Here is a 19,683-nt window from a genome sequence, read left to right as displayed (position 1 = left end):
GCCCTCAGCAGATGTAGAATATGTGTGTGTGTGCGTACGCGTGCGTGCGACTGTGTGTGTGTGTGTGTGTGTGCATGTGTGTGTGTGTATTAACACAGCATCTGTCACACAAACGCGTACACACACTTGCATCGGGAGGCTAATTACTGTAGCTCATGCGTTACTGATACCATCTCTTATTTTTCTCCGCTTCCATGTCTAATGGTTGTGACAGTAAATGAAGAATGCCTAAGGGGGGGCATTCTCATTGTGACACATTTAAGAGCTCCGGAGCGACTTGAGAGTTTGCATGTGTGTGTGCAGCTTTGCGTGCCTCTTTACAATTCTTCAAAGCTCTGTCACCGCGCGTGCTCACAAGCACACACGCAGACACACATGTGCGCCATCCAGAATGATACGATCCGCTCAAAAACTCCATCAAAGAATCCCGTTTAATTGTCATCTGTCACAGCAGAGGTGGTGTGAGGACGGAGTCGGCTGCATTTCCATCAAGCCGGTTCTAGAAGAGTGGTTGATAGGCTCTGACGGCTCCGGGGCGCTGCCGGCGACTCGGGGGCATCTCTCTGCCCGGAATCAAGCCTTCATTGTGGGGGCAAGTAGCTCTCAGGGCCTCCTTCTAATCTGACACCCATTCTCCTCCTTGTCTCACCTGCAGGAGGGAGCTCACACAGCTAATGGCCTGTGCACAATCAGTGCGCTGTTTCACCCATTCCCCCCTTCACTCCCACCCTTTTAAGTCCAGTATCCATCCATCTACCCTGCCTCTCTCTCTCTCCTTGCAGGTGCTGTCCTCCACAGTCGTTCACAATTAGCAGGTTTCCCTTCTTTTTTTTCTGGGGAAAAATGTAGCTCTATTGATGATTTGGCAAAATCCCTTCAATGCATTTTGTTTCGCATCATTCCTCTCTTCTATCGTCCGTACTCGCTCTTTTCCTTGCCCTCCTTACGCTCCCTACTCTCTCTATCTTACTGCTATACCTATCTATCTATAGTCCAGCAGATGCTGTCCCATTTGTACTCTCCCCCATGACATTCCTAAGGGGGATAGCTTAAGGATTCAGGAGCCTCTGTGCTCATGGATCACACTGACACTTGGTCAGCATCAGCAGATTATGAACTATAGGCGCCTGACACCCCGCCATTGTTCCTCCATCTAAATATGAACAATAAGGCCCATCTGACGCCCACGCTGACAGCTTATTCGCTCTTATCACTCCCGTGGAGTCGCCCGGCATGATATGAGCGCCTTCCCCGTCCTCCTCCCCCCTTGCCTACCCATGACCCTCCCCGGGTTCGCTGTGCTCAAGCCCCGTTTTGGCCTGGTCCAGGGACGCCACTGGAAGGAGGGGAGTGGAGAAAATAAGAAGTTGGGGCGCAAATGTTTGCAGAAATACCAAACACAAAGGTTTAAGGAGTTAAAAGGCCTTCTCATGAACAATTTGAGTGATTCCCGTTGATGGGATCAAAAGTTTCAGGATGAGTTTCCTTTCCTTTAGGAAATAAAAGCAACTTCAGCCTCTCGATTGTCAGTTGACTAAGACGCAGCACATAGGATAAGCTAGTCACTTCTAACTAGTTAACCCACATCTATTACCACTGTGTCCGTCTGTGGACACAAACCAGGCATTATCAGGACCAATGCTGACTATGCAGAAGTATTAGATGTAGATCAAACATACTGGCATTTGGAGGTTGGGATATAATATACATCTGATTGGCTATGAGTCAATTAGCTCATTATCTAGACTACTTTCATTGTGTAAAACAAGCTTCAAGTCTTGGAGAGGCAAGTCCAAGTCAAGTTTGAAGTCTTTTGCCCCAAATCAGAGTCAAGTCTGAATTCTCAAATGGCTGAAACGGTGTCTTTAAGTGGGCCAGCACTTTTAAATTTTATGCATCAGTGTGCCAGAACTTGCAGGGTCTGCCAGGACATTTTTGGTGTAATGTGAGTCTTTGTTTCCCCATCGATTTTTGTTCCCCCTACAACTTCACACCACATGTGAAAAGAAAAGGTAAGTGCTGCAGGAATTGCCTCAACTAATACATGATGGGGGCAAACATGAAGAGAGTATGTGGAAATCACTTCAGTAACCCGGTGCTTCCTCTGGTTCTCGAATTGAATCCTGTGTGGGTTAAAGAAACTTTCCTTCTTGCTTTGAAACTCATTAGTTTTATATTCATAATGATATGCTATAGTCATATGTTTGGATACACACAATGAGCATACCCAAACATATTCCTGCAGAAAGCCAGAGGTGCTGGATGCCCTTCCACTTCCAGCCTACACACTTCAGGATTTCACCTTGGCCTTGTACTGTGCCGATCTAATACGGCGGAAATTCCCCAAGACTCCGGGCTAATTCCAGATGATATTTCAACCGAATATCAGGAGTTTGGTTAATGGACTGTTTCTCCAACCATGACACCGCCCTGCCACTGATCCGCACGTCTCTGTCACCATCACAGCCTCCACCAGCTCTTTAATGAGACTGACCAAGTTCCCTGTTGACAGCACACCTTCTACATATGGAAAAGAGAGAGCGAGGGAGGGAGAGAGACAGGAGGGTGAAGAAGAAGAAGGGAAATAAAGAGTTACAGTATAAAAAAGGAAGAGGAAAAGAGAGCAGCAGAGGGTGGCGAGGCTCTCTGAGCAGAGCAGAAATTAACAGGGCCCCTGGGACGGCCAGATCAGAGCCTACGTCCCCTGAGTGCACTTACCACAGGGGCCCCCCATGCTTGTTACTGCAAAAACAGGGGCCACCAGGGGACTCCCAGGGCTACACTCCACAAATGTGGGGCTGAATTCACCATGCAAGATGGTTAGAAGCTGACGGTCAGGGAGCCTGGAAGGAAAGTTCACTGCAATTATGTCCTGCTTTGAAAGACACCGCTACAGGAGAGCTAGAGGAAAACTATGAGTCTGGGATGAACTTAGGGAAAGATCTGACTCATTCCTGGTTTTGAGGAACAATATGTCCTCAAGAACAAAAATTTATGGTATTTAGTTTAAAAGGCTAAATGCTTGATCTCATTTTTTTGTTAGTGTTATGACGGCTGTGGAATAACAGACAAAAAAAAAAACTATTGGAATCACAAAAAAAAGTTTTTGTCAGAACTACTTTATTTGCACAATAAATATAATTATAGTGAAGGATTTTCCCACCCAAAGTCCATATCTGTAGAAACTGGGTTATGGTCTCAAATTTAAATATTGCAATATTTTAAGATTAGGCAAGAAATACTACTGATAGCTTAAGAAATAGTGCTTTTATATGTTTTGTGGACTTGTGAAAGCAACAACAAAAATCAGTATTCTTAAATTTTGGTATTGTGAGTCCTCCAGACATCAATCATGTTAAATCTGCAGAATGCAACTTTTAGAAAAATGTGTTTTTTTAACAGATTTGTTAAAATTGACAATATCTCGTGATAAGATTCAGTGGTCCTACTGCCATCTGCAGAAATGCACCACTCCCGGCCAGAAACAACCAGCCAGACCCAGGAGGAAGCTCTTAGCGCTGTCTATCATCCTGGTGTACACCCTGCTCATATCATATCAGTACAGATGACAATAAAACTGGAAGGTTATTCTACTCTATCAGCAGCTGACAACCTTATTTTATGACCTGTAATATTTTCTTACACAACTGCTATGAAGTGCAACAAAGATGAGAAGCTAACGGAAACTTTATCAACGACCTCTGACCTCTCTGAGATTATGAAGTGGATTATTCACCGGTATTTCCAGCGCAGCTACATGCTCAATCTGGCTTCGGATTCTCTGAAATATTTACAGCTGAACAGAAACACTTCTTTTTTTGTTGCCAAATTAGATTTTTGCTTTATCCTGACATATTATTGGAATCAAGAAAAATCACATCATGGGTCTCCTCTCCTCGTCTGTCACGGTGTTTGTTTTGCTAAAGCGACTAAACCAACAGAATTAACCCCTCTGCGGCTGTGTTGATACGAAGCAGATGGTTGCATCAGCTCTGAGGAAAGGTGTTATCACAGACTGACAGTGAAGATCTGCTATCTAAACAGAGTAATGTGTTGGCGCCGCTCAGGATGTGGAATTCGCAGAGGCGATGCACGTGAATCAAACCGTGTGCAGATCTCAAATTAACCTGATCGAGTTGACATGTTTCCGCTTTTGCCATTGTTTTTTTTTTTTTTTTTAACTAAACACAGTGACGCGAAAAAAAGTATTTAAAGTTTAGAAGTTTTGCTGCATTGAAATGTTTCACGTCATGACACAAATTTTATCAGAAGGCAAAAATAACCAGAGTAAATACAAAAGGAAGTTGGATTAGGGCAGTGTTTCTCAACCTTTTTTGGCCCAGCTCCCCCCTAGCCCTTATTCAGGTCCCTCACCGCCCCCCACCAAAGAATTTGTAGGCTACTTTGCACTGACCATTATTTTATTATTAATACTACTATTGTAGATGTTTTAATTTTTATGCTTGTTTCTGTATTTATCATCAAAAAATAATTTCCCAGAGAACAAAAAAGTCATGGGAATAGAAATTATTTTCACAGGCGTCTACGAAAAATGCAACAAACATTCAAGTTAAAATTTGTAGGTCTAACAGCAACCAATCAGAGTGGAAAAAATTCTGTGCCATTTTCTAGTTGTTAAATATTACACAAATGACCAGATAAAAGATGAACAACATGCCAGTTTAAACTTTGAACTATTTGCAAAATGACTGAGCTCTGCAACATTAAAACATGGATAGAACTGTAACTACATTAATCATAGCTCTTCTTCTCTTCAGTGTTTCTGTCAGTTTCTGGTGGTGCAGCTCTGTGCTGCCTTCAGGAGAATGGGACATCAGAGTATCATCCATAAAATTTCACCCACATGGCATTTATTGTGCAAACCAGAGCTTTCAGTGGAAAAACAAAAGTCCCAGATCCTTTTAATGAGACAGAAACATGGATTATATCTTTATATCAACCTGTCTATTGATTTATAGATTAATAGTTTTACTGGACAGAAATTACAAAGAACAAATCTGGTTCTTAATCAAATTCTAATGAGTCAAATTGAAAGTGTCATGGAGTCATCAGCCTCATGACATTAACACTGACATGAAAAATAATATTGAAGAAATAAATATATCAAATCTAATTATAAACATAAAAGTGATCAGTTCTTTACTGTTATGGTCTGTAAGATATATTTATTCTCAGTATTATTTTACATTTTATCTGGAAATAGTGTCTGTTTATTCTTGCTATACAGTCCTCTGTATTAATTATTTCTCTAAAGGTCTTGCCATACCAGTTTATTCCTCTGTATTTACTTTAGTTTCTTAGTTTATTCTTGCATTTTGTTCTTCATTCATTTCCATTTAGTTTCATTTGATTAGTTTTATCCTCTCTTGGTTTATTGCTATGTCCACTTTAGTTTCTTTCCTGTTGCTAGATTTATTTTATCGTTTATTGACCATCAGTAATTTTCACTCATCACCTGCTGCGCCTCCTAATCGTCATGTGTTTCACATCATGTGTTGATTTTTTCAATGTTCAGCGTTGGATTCTCTGTTTTTATGTCATAACTCACATCTAGTTCTTCGCTCCGTTTTATGTCCTGCTTCTCCTGTTTCAGAGTTTTGCGCAATGTGCGCGGCGTTTTTTTTTAAGCCCCTAAAATGCAGGGCGGTCGGGAAGCGTATCGATGGGGAAAAGGCAGACTGACATAAATCTTTTAAAACAACGGAAACAATTTCTGCATTTTGATTATTGAAATCTAAAAGTGCTGTGCTGTTCAATCAACCCCGTTTCATGTCGGACCACTTACAGCTCCGGTGTTAACGCAATAAAATGAACGCTCTCTATCGTGGTATCACCCATGGAGGGATTTCTTTATTTAAATGGGTTCATTTTTCAGAGGGATACACAGTGAGGGTATTGTGATTTTAGCTACCAGTAGCAGGAGAACGGAGCTGCGCCAAGAAGCTAACAGAAACTAACAAACACTGAATAGAAGAAGAGCTGCCATCGATATAGTTGCAGCCAAAGCATGATTTAATGTTACAAAATACAGTTTTACCAAGTTGCTCAAAGTCTAAACTGGCATTGTTGTGCATTTAAGGTGCACAACAAACGCCCCCCCAAGGGCATCCCAGCGCCCCCCTTTTGTAAAAATGTCCTCCAGCGCCCCCTGCCGTCCTCTGAACGCCCCCTGGGGGGCGGTACCGCCCACGTTGAGAACCGCTAGATTAGGGGAAATCTAGAAGCATTAAATATTGGATTATATATGAGATAACATCTATGCCACCATTAATCATAAAATAACTGATCAAGCACATTTTTGTTTCAGTGTTCCTGGCCAAATTCAGTTCTGACAGCTGCTTGACCTGTATAACCAGAACCTGTCTGACGACTCTAAAAGTGTTAAATTACACCCTGATCTCAAGAAATCACCAGACAGATGAGAAACAAAGTAATCAACATCTATAACTCGAAATGGTTTTAGGTCTAAGGCTGTGGGTCTACAATAACCCATGCATGGGTAATGGAGAAAACCACTCAGCCAGGAGGTCTAAAAAGAACCCAGAGGAACATCGGAAGCGTTGCTCACCTCCCTTTCCTCACTTGTTAGTTTTTGTGATCCGACAATAAGGAAGAGATCTGAGGTAAAACACAAAACCCCATCTTTCATTTCTCAAAAATCCTCCTGATGATCCCAAGACCTTTTGGAATGTAATCTGTGGGATCAACAAAAGTTGATCTTTCTGGAAGGTGTGTACTTTTGGCATTAAACTAAAGCAGATTTTTAGATTAAGAACATTGCATTAGCGAGCACAGTGGTGGTTTTGTGATGGTTTGGAGTTGCTTTGCTGCTTTAGAACCTGGATGACTTGCCAGTCGTGAAAATCAAAAATTTAAAGTCCAATTTCACCAGGACTTAATCACATTTTAAACTATAGTTGCTGTTGCTTGACCTTACAACATCCGCTCACGCTTGAAAAACCTCCAATATGACTGAATTAAAACAGTTCTGCAAAGAAGAGTTGGTCAAAAATCCCCCTTTCCCATCATTACCACAAGCACTAAATGGTGGCTGCTGCTGCCAAGGGTGGCTCAACCAGTTACTGGGTTCAGGGGGTGAATACTTTCTTGTAACATTGAACTGAGAAGTGAAATTGGATCCTGTATTGGTCGTTTGATGTGGCACCCCTGGTCCTGCAGCAGTGATGCTTTTGGAAAGTCGTAGTGGGGATTCGGCCTCCCACCGATCCGCTCTCTGGAGAGTAATTTTTTTCTTTTTGTCGTTCACATTCATCTTTTTTTTATGATTTGAAGTGTTATTTCTCAGTGTTGTGTGGCTAATTAAAGAGCACTTACAGTAGTTTGTGGTTCAAGGCTGAAACATTGCTATTTCCCCATAAGCGGCTAATCAGATCCCTTTTCAATCACTGCGCCTCCTTAATCAAGTGCTGCAGACTGTCAATGGGAACGCCTGCCTCCCCCAAGTGCTTTCTTTATTTTACTCCTTTATTGAGGCGGCTCAGCGCGGGATCGAGGAATGCTCGCCGTTCCGGAGGCGGGGTCTCGGATGGAGTGGGTTGTCAATTTTCTGTCAAGCATGGAGGTGTGTGTGTGTGCGTGTATGTGTGTGTGAGTTGGGGGAAAGTGGTGGGGCGGCTAGGCAGGGATTAACATGATCAAAGACACAAATGCAGAGGCGCATAGCGCACAAAAAGTAAAAGAAGGGGAGAAGATTCAAGCAGGGCTCACCCCTCAGATATCCCCCATATTCGTTTAACCATAACAACTCCCATGGAGGAGGCGAACCACAACTGAACCGTGGCCTCCCCGGCGCTCCAACCGCAGCCTCTCTTAACAGCTATCGATTTATAGCCGCAAAATAATAATAATAAAAAAATGACACAAAAAACAAATGCTGGGGTTCTGAAACGCCACGACGCGGCGGGCCCACTGTTAACACGGACGTACGTAGCGAGCGAGAGCCGAGCAGCGCACGAGCTGGAGACGGACAGGAAATACACAAACAAGTCGGGTTTAATAGAATTGTACCTGAAACCCCGAGGACTCCGTCTGTCTCTTGCAAAGACACACACACACACACACACCCACACGAACAGAGCATGTTAATACTGCCACGGGGTAGCCAGAACTAATAGTGGGGACATTAGGAAAATGATCCTCGGGCAGATATGTTTTCCAGAGATGGCGACTAAACAGAATTGCCATATTTATCACGCTCATGAAAACAGAGAGAAAGAGAGAGGGAGACCTTTACGTGCACTTCTGTCGCCGTCTGTGTCCTCAAAAGAAGGATGAGAGTTCCCCTCAGGTCGGAGTGCAAGTTTTTTTTTTTTTTTTGTTAGTTTCCCTGCAGATAATATTCTTAACCCCTGAGCTTATTTTTGCACTTTGTCAATTGACAGCAACAAACTTCTATGCATTTTAGAAATCTTGTGTGATCAACGGTGAAGCCGAAGCAAAAGGAGAAGAATATTTTACAAGTAAAGTGAGGCATAAATATGTATCCAGTCTCATTGACTTAATTAGGTCCAAACAGAACATTTCGATTATGACCTTAAAACCACAAATGACAAAGTAGTGCAGAAATGTTTAGTGGATATCTGGAGTCTACTAAGTGTGTTTTATTTATTTATTTTTTTTACATATTTGACATATTTGTTAAAACTGCCGCCATGTCATGAGGTCCTCTGCTACTATTATCTTCTTCAGAAATGCATATCTGCTGAGCAGTAAGCAGAAGCAACTAATCAGAGCCAGCAGCAGGAAGGTATTAGCACAGCCAAACATGCTTGTGTACACGCTGCTCAAAGGAGAGAAACTATTTACCATTTCAGGAAACTTGTTCATCTGCCGTTGTCGTTGGTCAAGCTAACTAGCCTGCATTGCAGAGTCCAAGGGGAAGAATGCCAGCAGGCGTACTTATGTATGATTGACAACGCTAAGACCCTCCCCCTGGCTCTGATTGGTTGTTTCTGACAGAGCGGTGCACTTCTGCCGATGACAGTAGGAGCACAGGAGCTCAGGCAGAGCAGCTCAGTTTTTTCACAGATGATCCGTCTTGTACTATACCGTCATTAAATGGTGACAGTTTTAATGAATGTAGAAAAAAGTATTTTTTCTACAAAAGTTGAATACTGCAACTTTAAGGAAGAGTGGCATGGAAACAATTTCATTTAAAAAAGTCATTTTGTCTGTAGTAGACAGCAAACGTGCAAGAAGAGAACAAAATTTAACTTTTTGGCTTGAAGTAAAAACTATACTTAAACAAGTTGCTGGTGCTGGCAGCATCATGATGTGGGGATGCTCCCTTTCAGCAGGCTGAGTTGATGGGAAATGCAGGGACCTGTAAGGCAAATGTTGTGGTCATGGCTTAATAAAACATATTTTAGACCTTCCTGTTTAAAATCTAAAAAATTTGAAGCCAATTTTTTCTTTCCACTAAACAAATATTCGACAACAAGTGTTGGTTTATCTCAGTCCTGCCACAAGTGGCTCTTTGGACTTTCCACAACAGCTTAATAACTTAATAAGCTAAGAATAAGGAAGACCCAACTAATGTTTTTCTTTTCCTAAGGCACCACTGAACTTAGTGAGGCAGCTGATAGCTCTAAAAATATTGCTCAGCTTTTACAGTAAACATGAAAACAATAGAGAAATACTGAAGAACATCAAAATTCTGCTTCCCTTTTGACAGGATATGCGCTCTAAACATTACATTTCACGGTTTACTTTCTTCCTCACCTCACTTCTTTTCTCTGCATCCTACCCTCGCATCTCCTCCTCTCCCTACTTCCTGGCCTTTTCCGGCTCTCCAATTAAGCTCCGGCGGCAGGTTTCCATCAGCTGTCTGGTCGTCTGCAGCAGGATTCTTCAGAGCAGAGGCCTGTCAGGAAATGAACTCATCACTGGATGACAGCTGCTAATTTCTCCCTCTTCCATGTCACACGAGTGGCCTGCCGCAGTTAATAATGAGCCCATCCAGCCCTGATTACAGAGAAACACAGGGTGTGTGTGTGTGTGGGGGGGGGGGAGGGTCAGGCAGGGGGAGTGAACACGGCACAGTACACAATCCCTCAGACAAGATATGCAGGATTATGTACAAGCACAGGCCCAGACACACATTCCTATTATGGGTACAGTAGAGGGGAAACATTGATGCTTGTTATGTCAAAAACCACTTATATACTTTATAATCGATATAAGACCATGTACCTCCTATAGTGCTTTGCCAACATTTGTCCTCATATTTGTTCTCATTGCAAATTAAATCATGCAGCACCAGAACCAGAACCAAACATGAAGAAGCAGCATTCAGCTTCTGTGCACCAGAAATCTGGGACAAATTTCCAGAAAACTGCAAAGCAGCCGAAACACTGAGTTCCTTTAAATCAAAGCTAAAAACCGACCTGTTTGGAGTTGCTTTTGAACCATAATAAATGATGACTCTTGACAAAATGTAATGTTTACTGGTTTACTGTGTGGTGTTTTTTCTATCTTTGTTTTTTTTTTTGTGCTTTTATGTGTTAAAATGTGTAATACAAATAAACTTGATTTGGTTTTGATTGCATTTTAAGTACCACAGTAGATCAACTCAAAATCCGGTTCAACCACTTGCCTCTAGAGACCACATAGTTAGCATATACTGTAATCCAGGCTTTATGTTAACTATGCAAATATTGGACCAAAATGTGACTTTTTAGCTGACATGGAAATGTCATACAGAAAACCATGTAGGGGACAGTAAGTGTGTGAAAAGGTGCTTTGGTCAGATGGGAAGACGATGACATGGTTTGGCCTGCGTGCGAATCGTTACGTGTGACAGTAAGCAACATTAATCAGACCACTGAAACACCCTCCTTATGGCTAAACATGGTAGTGGTGGCATCATGCTGCGCTACTGCTGTGTTAAAATGTTAAAGGGGTATGAATACTCCTTTAACAAGGCGCTTCATGTTATATAAAATGAAATGTCTGGACTGAACAGCGAGGTGAAACAGGGATTAGCTACAAACTCTCTTTGGGGTCAGTTTTGAATTTCTGACACTGCGAAATACTTTTTTCTGGCTCATCCAGAGTCGAACCAGGACTAACCAGTGCAAGCCTGACTGTACATCATCATAAAACAAAGATGTGTCCTGAGGAGTGGATGCTGCCCTTCTTGATGCTCACATGTCGAATGTGTCAATTTTAGCTGAACGAAAGAGAAGAAAAACTGGGTCCGATCTGAGGCTGTGTAGGTGTCGGCTGAAATGACAGGTTCCTCTCTCCGTTCCTCTTTCAGCTGCAAGATCCGTTTCTCCTGCCCACTCCCTCCGCCACGTTCCTGTGTGTATATGTGTGTTAGACGGGTGATCTTTCAATGCCCTCCGTGTGTATCCGTGCTTACTCTCGCCTCCCTCCTCCCCTCAACTTTTAGCGACTGGCCGTCGTCTTTCTCTCCCACTCTAACCATTAGAAAGTTGGAGCCTAAATGAGTATCGACTCTCCCTCCAGTGCTAAATGCTGCGGGTGGAAAAAAAAAAAAGAAAAAGAAAGAGAAAGACGGGAAGAGTGAGTTGAACACCGAGAAGAGAATGGTGGTGGGGTGAAAGCACGACAATGTGGATGATGGTGATCATGACGACGATAATGATAATGGTGAAGGTAATGACTGCTGGTGATCGGAAGACATGATGGGAGCCATCAGTCATTGTGTGTGTGTGTGTGCATATTGCTGGTACAGTACTGTGTTTTATGTGATAGACCAACACAAAGTAATAGTGAAAGGGAAATAAAAAGATGTATGGATTTTATTTAGGGGTGTCGGAGTGAAGAAGATCATGCTTTCTATATTTGATTTCTCTTTAAAAAAAAACAAAACAATCGGAAAACAATGCTGTTTTCTTTCCACTTTACAAGCACATTTTTGTTATTCTACCTTGAAGTCTGTGGCCAATAACGAGACAAAATTGTGAAAAATATACAAGCGTTGACTGTAGAATCAATGTGAATGTCTGAAGTGTAGTAGAACAAAAAAAAGAAAAAAAAGAAAAAGCATACCATTGGTTAAAAAATTACACAATATTTATTGTCAAAAATTACATCAACCCAAAGCTTTTCTAAAAGCAAAGAGATTGACTGAGATGGAGAACATGGAAAGAAAACGCAAAATTATCTCAGCTGTTTTGTTTGCGGTGATAAGGAACGAACTCGAGACAAAAAAATCGAATATTTGCCTCCATCTTTTAGACCCAAAACAAAGCTCATGCCAAAAATGAACCAAAATCTTAGAACAATGTAGTTACTCTGGAAAACAAAATCCATGTGTTAGGAAAACTTTGAAAACATATTCCATAAGGAAGAATTGCTTAAACGTTTGCTTAAGTTGTATGGACGTAAATGAGTCGTTGGCGACTGTCACCATTGCAAGTTGACAGGAGTAGCACCAGAAAAAGCTCTTTTGTTGCATAGCTCCAATCATCTGAGAAAACAGATATAATGTTATAAGAGGGAGACAATATTGAAGACACTCTTTAGCAGAACGTGAGACAGGGACTGTCATTGCTGTGGGCCTCAGCCTTCCAGGACAATGTTATGAGAAGCTCCGTCCAAGTAGACCACCATCTCCTCTCCTGCTTGCTGCTCCGCCTGCTGCACCTCGCTGTCCCCGGCAGCTGCACCGCCGTACACCGCCTCCTCTACCTGCAGGGTGCAGTCCTCCAGCTCGGTCACGATGTAATGGGTTCCCTCGTCGTTGACGATGACCTGGGTGAGACCTTCCTTCATCATCTGGGAGGCGGCGAGCTTCAGCACCTCCTGCATGTTTTCGTGGCGGGCCTCCTGGATGACCTGCACCTCCTCTTGCTCTTCCTGCTTCACGTCCACGGCGGCTTGGGCTCCCTCCGAGGCTTCAGGGGCCAACACTTCATGAACGACGGTTGCCCCTCCTTGCATTTTCTCCTGATGGCCCATTTCGCTAACGGCAGTGAGCAGAGCGTCCAGGGCGGTGGACGACTCGGAAACGATGTGACTCTGACCCGCAGCCGCATGCAACTCCTTCCTGGCGTCCCCGGACTCCACCACCACGTACTGGGTGCTGCCTCCAGCCAGGTGGGCCCCTGCCGAGGCCACCTCCCTGCCCGAGGCTATGACTTGTCCGTCCTCTGTGATGTGGAGCACCTCGGCCACCTGGCCGGCCATGGCCAGCGTCTGCAGGGTGGCGGCGGCCGACTCCTCCAGGGCCTGGTCGATGGCCACGTCCTCCTCACCGTATCCCTGGATGATGATGACCTGCTGGACGGCCTCTTCGTGGCTGGATGCCTCCGACGAGCCTTTCCTGTGCTCGGGCGACTCCACAGATTCGGCCTCCACAAACGTTGCTCCTTGTCCTTTCAGACGGCATTCGAAGGACTTGGACACAATACCTAGTGAGACACAAACGCATTCATGTTACATTTTTGAAGAGTCTTTCAGAGAAAACCAGCACAGAAATAAAACAAGAGCTGGAAAGCCACAGAGTGTGGTTTGAGTCAGAAACTCAAAAAATCTGATCCTTTTTCCAATCCCTATTTTCTAGGGAAGTTGTTACTAGAGAAAAGCGTTCGCCATTAACCATTTTCAGTGTCAGTGTGGCGCTTAAAGGAAGAGGAAGGACAGAGATGTAAGAAACTATTTAAAGGAAAAGCCTGTTCAGACCTGTCTGAGGGTCAGTGAGGCAGCAAGAGAGCGAGAGAAAGCAAGACTTCCTCTAGAAACAAGAAGGCAGACTGCTAGAAATGAATCAAGGGGAAAAAACAAACTACTGACTAGTGACCAGAGTCGGACCATTTTGATTTGTGATTGGTTTGTTGGATAGTGAAAAATCTAATCTTTTGTGCATCAGAGAATGAACCATACCCAAGAGCTAATATGTAACCCTGACAATAACACTTTTCAGTATGGAAGTTATTACTTTGAGAAGAAGACTCAAAAGTTAATTTCAGTATCTGTAAGATGTTCTTCCAAGACGTGAAAGAAGCTGTATAAATGTTGGGAACTAATTAACTGCTTAGTTTATCAGCAGATGAAAGGAAGGATAAATGGAGGCAAACAAGGTTGCTATGGTCAAACTTCCAAGTCCTTCGATTATGTTATGCTGGCCTTGGATGTCTCAGAGCAAAGGTACGAATGTCTATTGTCTGGAATAAGCACAGAGACAGGTGTTTAGAGCTAGGCATGCTAACCGTGCTAACTGCTAAATTAAGGTGCAAAATACAGCTTAAAAAGATGATATACGTTTGTCCTTTCTTGCACTGGCACCTTATTTTACAACTCCGCTGTGTCACACACAGCGCAATACCTCTGAGCGCAACATAAATAGTTTGAGCAATTAATTCTTTCCTAAGGTAAAGAGAAATCTGAATAAGCTAAAAGTGAAACTAGCAGGTCAAAATTGAACAAAAACTGGAGGTTGTTGAATTGTTGGTTATCATTACTGAATATCTATTCGACTTGCTGCTTGTATGTGTGCATCCATCAACACGAGAAGGAATATGATGGGAGGAAAGAGAAAAAAAAATCATGGGAACCTAAAGTGACATTAAAGGCGATGTAACACTTCATATATTTGTGTCACTTAGGGGCTTGAAAGCAGAAAGAATATGGAGATACTCTGCTGCTGCCGGAGCGTGGTGAGATACAGCTGCTGCTAATTGAGCCACACTGTGCCCTCTCACATCACAGGTTGCCATGGCGTTTCCAAGGTGATAGGAACAGTGTTAGAAATGCCATTGTTTAAACAGCGCCTGGCTCAGACACTTGTAGGCTAATCTATGCGGGAAAAAAGGGGATTTGATTTGAGACATTTAGAAAAAAAAGAAAAAAAGAAAAAAGGTGGGGGCCTCTGTTCACGACTAAGCTGCTGAAAGCTGAACTTAATTTGCAATAAGTGAGAAGAGGCACAAATTCCTGTTAGGAAGAGGAGCTTTCTAGGTTTATGATACCTTGTAAAGTCCCCCAAAAACTCTCAAATCTTTGTAACACACCAAAACTTGCTTTTTGTTTCTTTCTTTTTTTTTTTACTTGGGAGGACTTGACATTTAGAGATACAAGGCTTACACCTGGGGGCAGCTATGGGATCACACAAACAGAACGGTACATACAGAAACAAACTCATCAATCACTGATGCTCCCATCGTCCCCTGACATTTAATGTCCTCAACTCACAAGGTTGACGATGTGATTAGAAAGTCAGGCTCGTGCTACAAAGTGGATCTGAGCCATCGCCCTCTTCTCCCTTGTGAGTTTCATACTCGGATATCTCCAAACCCAAACACCTGCGGTCACCACTAATTCTTCGTCAGCAGTCCGATAGTTTGCCCCGCAGTTTCAAGAAACGAAATTTCACAAAATTCGGAGTCTTCTGGACTTCTCTGAAATACTATCCACCAAAACTGCCTGTTGTATTAGCGCTTCACATAAAAAAAACCCACAGATTTTTATTTCATAGGTCAGCAAAAGATGAGACATTCTGACTGCTCATCTTTCTCTCTGGCATAAAACTCCTATTTCTTCTCTGCATGACACACACTCAGGAGATATTTTTGACTCTAAAGTAGAGTTGCGTAAAGTACTTCTGACGAGGCAGAAGTCCTGCTGCTTTTAAGTAGACAGAGATGAAGTCGTTCTCGTTTTGGAGAGGTGAGGATGTATTGTGACCTAAAGCTAATCGAACCGCTTTTAAGAAGAGACAACAAAGGAGTGACGTTGCAAAAACACAAAAGTATTCATAGCCCAGGAACTTTTTTCACCTCACTGTATATTAGATGGACTTTATGTTTCTATCCGTCCATCCGTTGCAAAAACACAAAAGTATTCATAGCCCAGGAACTTTTTTCACCTCACTGTATATTAGATGGACTTTATGTTTCTATCCGTCCATCCGTTGTCTGTCCTTGCTTGTCCTTGTAGGGTCAATGGGGAGCTGGTGCCCATCTCCGGTGGTCATTGGGCGAGAGGCGGGGCACATCAAGCCGCCAGTCCATTGAGGACAACCACACACACCTAACGACCACTTTCTACTAGCACCTAGCAGTGTGACTCAACTCATTTCCAGTTGCTCTTTGCAGTTCCGGTGGTTTTCCACTACAATTGAGTAACAACTCTGGAGGGTGTCGTCGTCACAAGAGTCCGTCGTGATCCGACACAAACACAACCCAACGATGGAGGGCATGGGAGCTATGTTGAAGCTACGTCTGTCGTTTGTGGCTTTTTTGTTGTCAGACCCAATACATCATTTTATTTACTGTATGCAACAACCCATGACTTCCTAAACATTAAATCATCACATTTCTGATGTTTCTCAACCACTTCTCCAAGCCCGTGTTCAAAACTGGAAAGACACGGAAACATGCATTTCAAGTAAGATGTATGTGTGTTGATCTCTATTATTCACAATTAGTCAAAAGGTTTCAAACAACCAGGAATGCGACAAACAAGACCTGGAGGAGTAGCCAAGTTTATTTTGCTACACACAATTGAGGAGGATAACAAGGAAATGTAGGAATATGCTTCTGCAATAAATACTGTATTTTAAGGCTTTTATCACAACACATTTGTTTTATTTTTTTGTTGTTGTGCAACTCCATCTCCTTCAACATAGCGGAAAGATATTCTTAATTTCCTCATGAACAAATTCACCCCCCCAAAAAAAGACCTTGCAGTGAGGTTGCTGCACAGTGCCAGCATTGTGTGGTAAATATCAATTCAGACCCCTCCATTTGCACCTCTAGTGACAAGCCCTGTAGTTAGAGAGTGGAGGGAGTCAGCACTGTCACAGAGAGCCAGAACAGGTTGGCATTTTGAGAAGCGGAGGTTACCTATTTACACAGGAGCTACGGGACCGATGCTAACTGCCTACGCCGAAACGCTGCGAGCTGAGAGGTCGGCTTGCAGGAGACAATAACTCTAACTGTGCAGCTTCTTCCCGCATTACCATAAAAGCCGTTTGAAAGCGTGCAAATCTGAGAGAGCGCTGCCATTTCAGGTTGTTAAACCTCTAGATTCTCAGCTTTGAGGCCTGAATTTACAGGTGTGTGTGTGTGTGCTGGAATGTGGGTGGCGTAAGAGATCAGCCTTTATCGTTGCGTTGTCTGAAGAGTGTGTGCTCCTGCACTGCATTCGTCTCTGTATGCGCCTGCCCGTGCGAGGGTTTCGGAGTGTGTGAGCCGCTCCGCTGCGGGGACGGCGGGGCTAGCGTGTGTCACATTAGCCACGGGGCGCTGTCGGCGGGCCACTGGCGGCGGGCCCCGCTGAGGTTTATGGAGTGTCACTCAGTCGCCGCGGCCGTGAATCAAGTTAATGTTGCAGATCCCATCTCTTCAGTTGTCCTGCGCTCCCGGTGGAAGAACAACATTTGAACAGCGTGATTTGGCCCCGGCGAGAGGCTGATGCCTGTTTAATATGTGTTTTGAGTGCTCTGACTGACTGATTCCTTTAACAGGAAGTCGGAGGGGGAATGAGATCGACACAGAGAGGCAGGCTGCTTTATTGCCTGTGATCTGAAACAAGATGGAGGCTCCCTGAGAGGAATGAAACAACAGGAGGAAGACGGGGAAGCGGAGGCTGGGAGTGACTGATGCTGTTTGGATTGTAAAATGATGGTGGAGATATTTAGAGGATGTCTCTGCTGCAAAATCACCAATCCGTCTATCCATTTCACTTAATGATGTAATACCATCTGTCCCGAAAACAGCCACACACGACGATGGTGCCACCACCATGCCAATGTGTTGTCACTGTGGCCTGTAGAAGACATTTTCTGAATGAAATGTTTTGGGTTATGTAGAGCAGCTTTGGCGAAGGGATATTCTTTGGACAATCTTTGTTCAGCTGTATAAGAAGATAAAACCTAGACTGGAGAAGAAATCTCTGCCCATTTGTTGTGAGTTTAGAGGGGAGAACATTTCTCTGCTGAGCTTCCCTGAGCTGTTAATATTGTGCATTTCTCCCAATTGCCAGTGGTAATAAATTGCAATTGGATAAATTGCAAATTGGTAATAAATTCTCATTGTTTATTAAATCTCATAAGAAATTCCACAACAATTTTGGTGTCACAAACGGGACTCAAACAGGCTGCTTTCTGAACACGGCATTCAGATAAATGGTCATCTTGTCAAATCATTTTTATGATTTCTTTTTTAAAATCTGAAATATACAAATTTGCTATTCTACAACAACCTAATATCACTTGCAACAAGAACCAGATAATTTTGTACGCAACACAACTGTCCTCTCTGTAGAGTGAAGCAATCCCCCAGATGCGCTAAATGAATGCCACAGCAGCAGAAGTAACCCTCGCTTTGCTTGGGACCCCTCTGGATCCCCTTCAAGGACCCTTAAATGATCGCTTGGCTGCATTTTGACAACCGTTTCCAAGGTGTGACTTTTAGTGTGGCACCAGCAGGTCAGTGCAGGAGCCTTGCTGTGCTCACTGTGTGGCGCAGATGCAATTATTGATCAGTGGATCAATAGACTGGCCTGTGTTGGGAGGGGTGCAGGGGGTCTCTAAGTGGCAATACTTCAGCTCGGAGAGGCCGCCGGGGGAGCGGTCAGACAGCACTTACCAGCAGTTAGAGAAATTAACCTTAACACGGAGACACCGGCGCACACACAATCAATTACACCCGCTGTAATACAGGTCAGCCTCGACGCAAATGTGAGCCTGCGAGCACGCGTTGGCGTAATCAGGGGAGCCGCACGCCCGGCTACATCCTGAGGACAGCGTGGCTGTAATCCCTAAATTCAACTGTAACCTCACTGTAAATGCTAATTGGTTCTCAGAAGTACAGACACACACACACACACACACACACACACACACACACACACACACACACACACACACATACACACACGCATGCACGGAAATAAAAGACAAAGAAATCAACCTGAACAGACGCTACGGCAAGCAAAGTCAATTAAACTGTGTCAAACTAGAGGCAGAATGAGATGCTCTCCAAATCAATTAGCGGGTCAATGGCAGCACCATGAAAAAGTCAGAGCTTATGATCAAGACGCCACAAAAAGACCTCTTTACAATCCTTTTACCAGACCATTCCCTTCAATTACAGATAAAAAGCCACAACCTTTAAACGCAGACGCCTGAACGGGACACAAACATGGGGAGATGTTTTTACAAACCAGGAGGATCCTCTGTGTGCGTGCGCGTATGCATGTGTGCGTGCGTGTGTGTTTGAAGGTGACACTGCTAAGTAGATAAAGTGACAGTTCTGGGTGTATCCAGGTCACCAGCAATGGGGTGAATGACTGGGTGCTCAGGGAGAGTGTGTAAGCGTGTATGCAGGTGGGTGTTTTAATCTACGTCAGCGAATGAATGTTATTTCATTAATTTTATTGTCAGTAAATATTTTTTTATTTGTGTCGAAGCTTTAAAAGAAGCAAACGAAGGTTTTGAGATTTGAAGAGTAATGACAAACTGCGGTCGTTTTCTTAACGTTTGATCATCTTTTCTGATTGAGCCACTGGACGACCTTCCCTTGCTTCTCTCTCATCTCTTGGACTCTCTCAAGCAAAGCCAAAAGTGCTACCTATGCATGCGTGTGTGTTAGTGTGTGTGTGTGTGCAGGTCAGCTCAGGTCCAGTCAGTGACGGCTCTACTTTGTCTGCTTGGGACAATCGCTACTC

At 43.5% G+C, this 19,683-nt stretch overlaps 1 protein-coding gene across 1 annotated transcript in view; it reads right to left on the bottom strand.

The window, feature by feature from the left end:
- Positions 1–12,066: 12,066 nt before the first annotated feature.
- Positions 12,067–19,683, bottom strand: part of znf407 (zinc finger protein 407) — a 192,614-nt gene continuing 184,997 nt past the window's right edge. The window contains exon 10 of the mRNA XM_008432014.3: positions 12,067–13,424. Coding sequence (XP_008430236.2) covers positions 12,574–13,424 — 851 coding nt within the window. The 3' untranslated portion in view covers positions 12,067–12,573. The remainder of the gene's footprint in view (positions 13,425–19,683) is intronic.

This window comes from Poecilia reticulata, chromosome 16 (genome assembly GCF_904066995.2).
Source record: "Poecilia reticulata chromosome 16, P_reticulata-male-v2, whole genome shotgun sequence".
NCBI lineage: Eukaryota > Metazoa > Chordata > Actinopteri > Cyprinodontiformes > Poeciliidae > Poecilia > Poecilia reticulata.
This window is presented reverse-complemented; position numbering and strand designations above follow the sequence as displayed.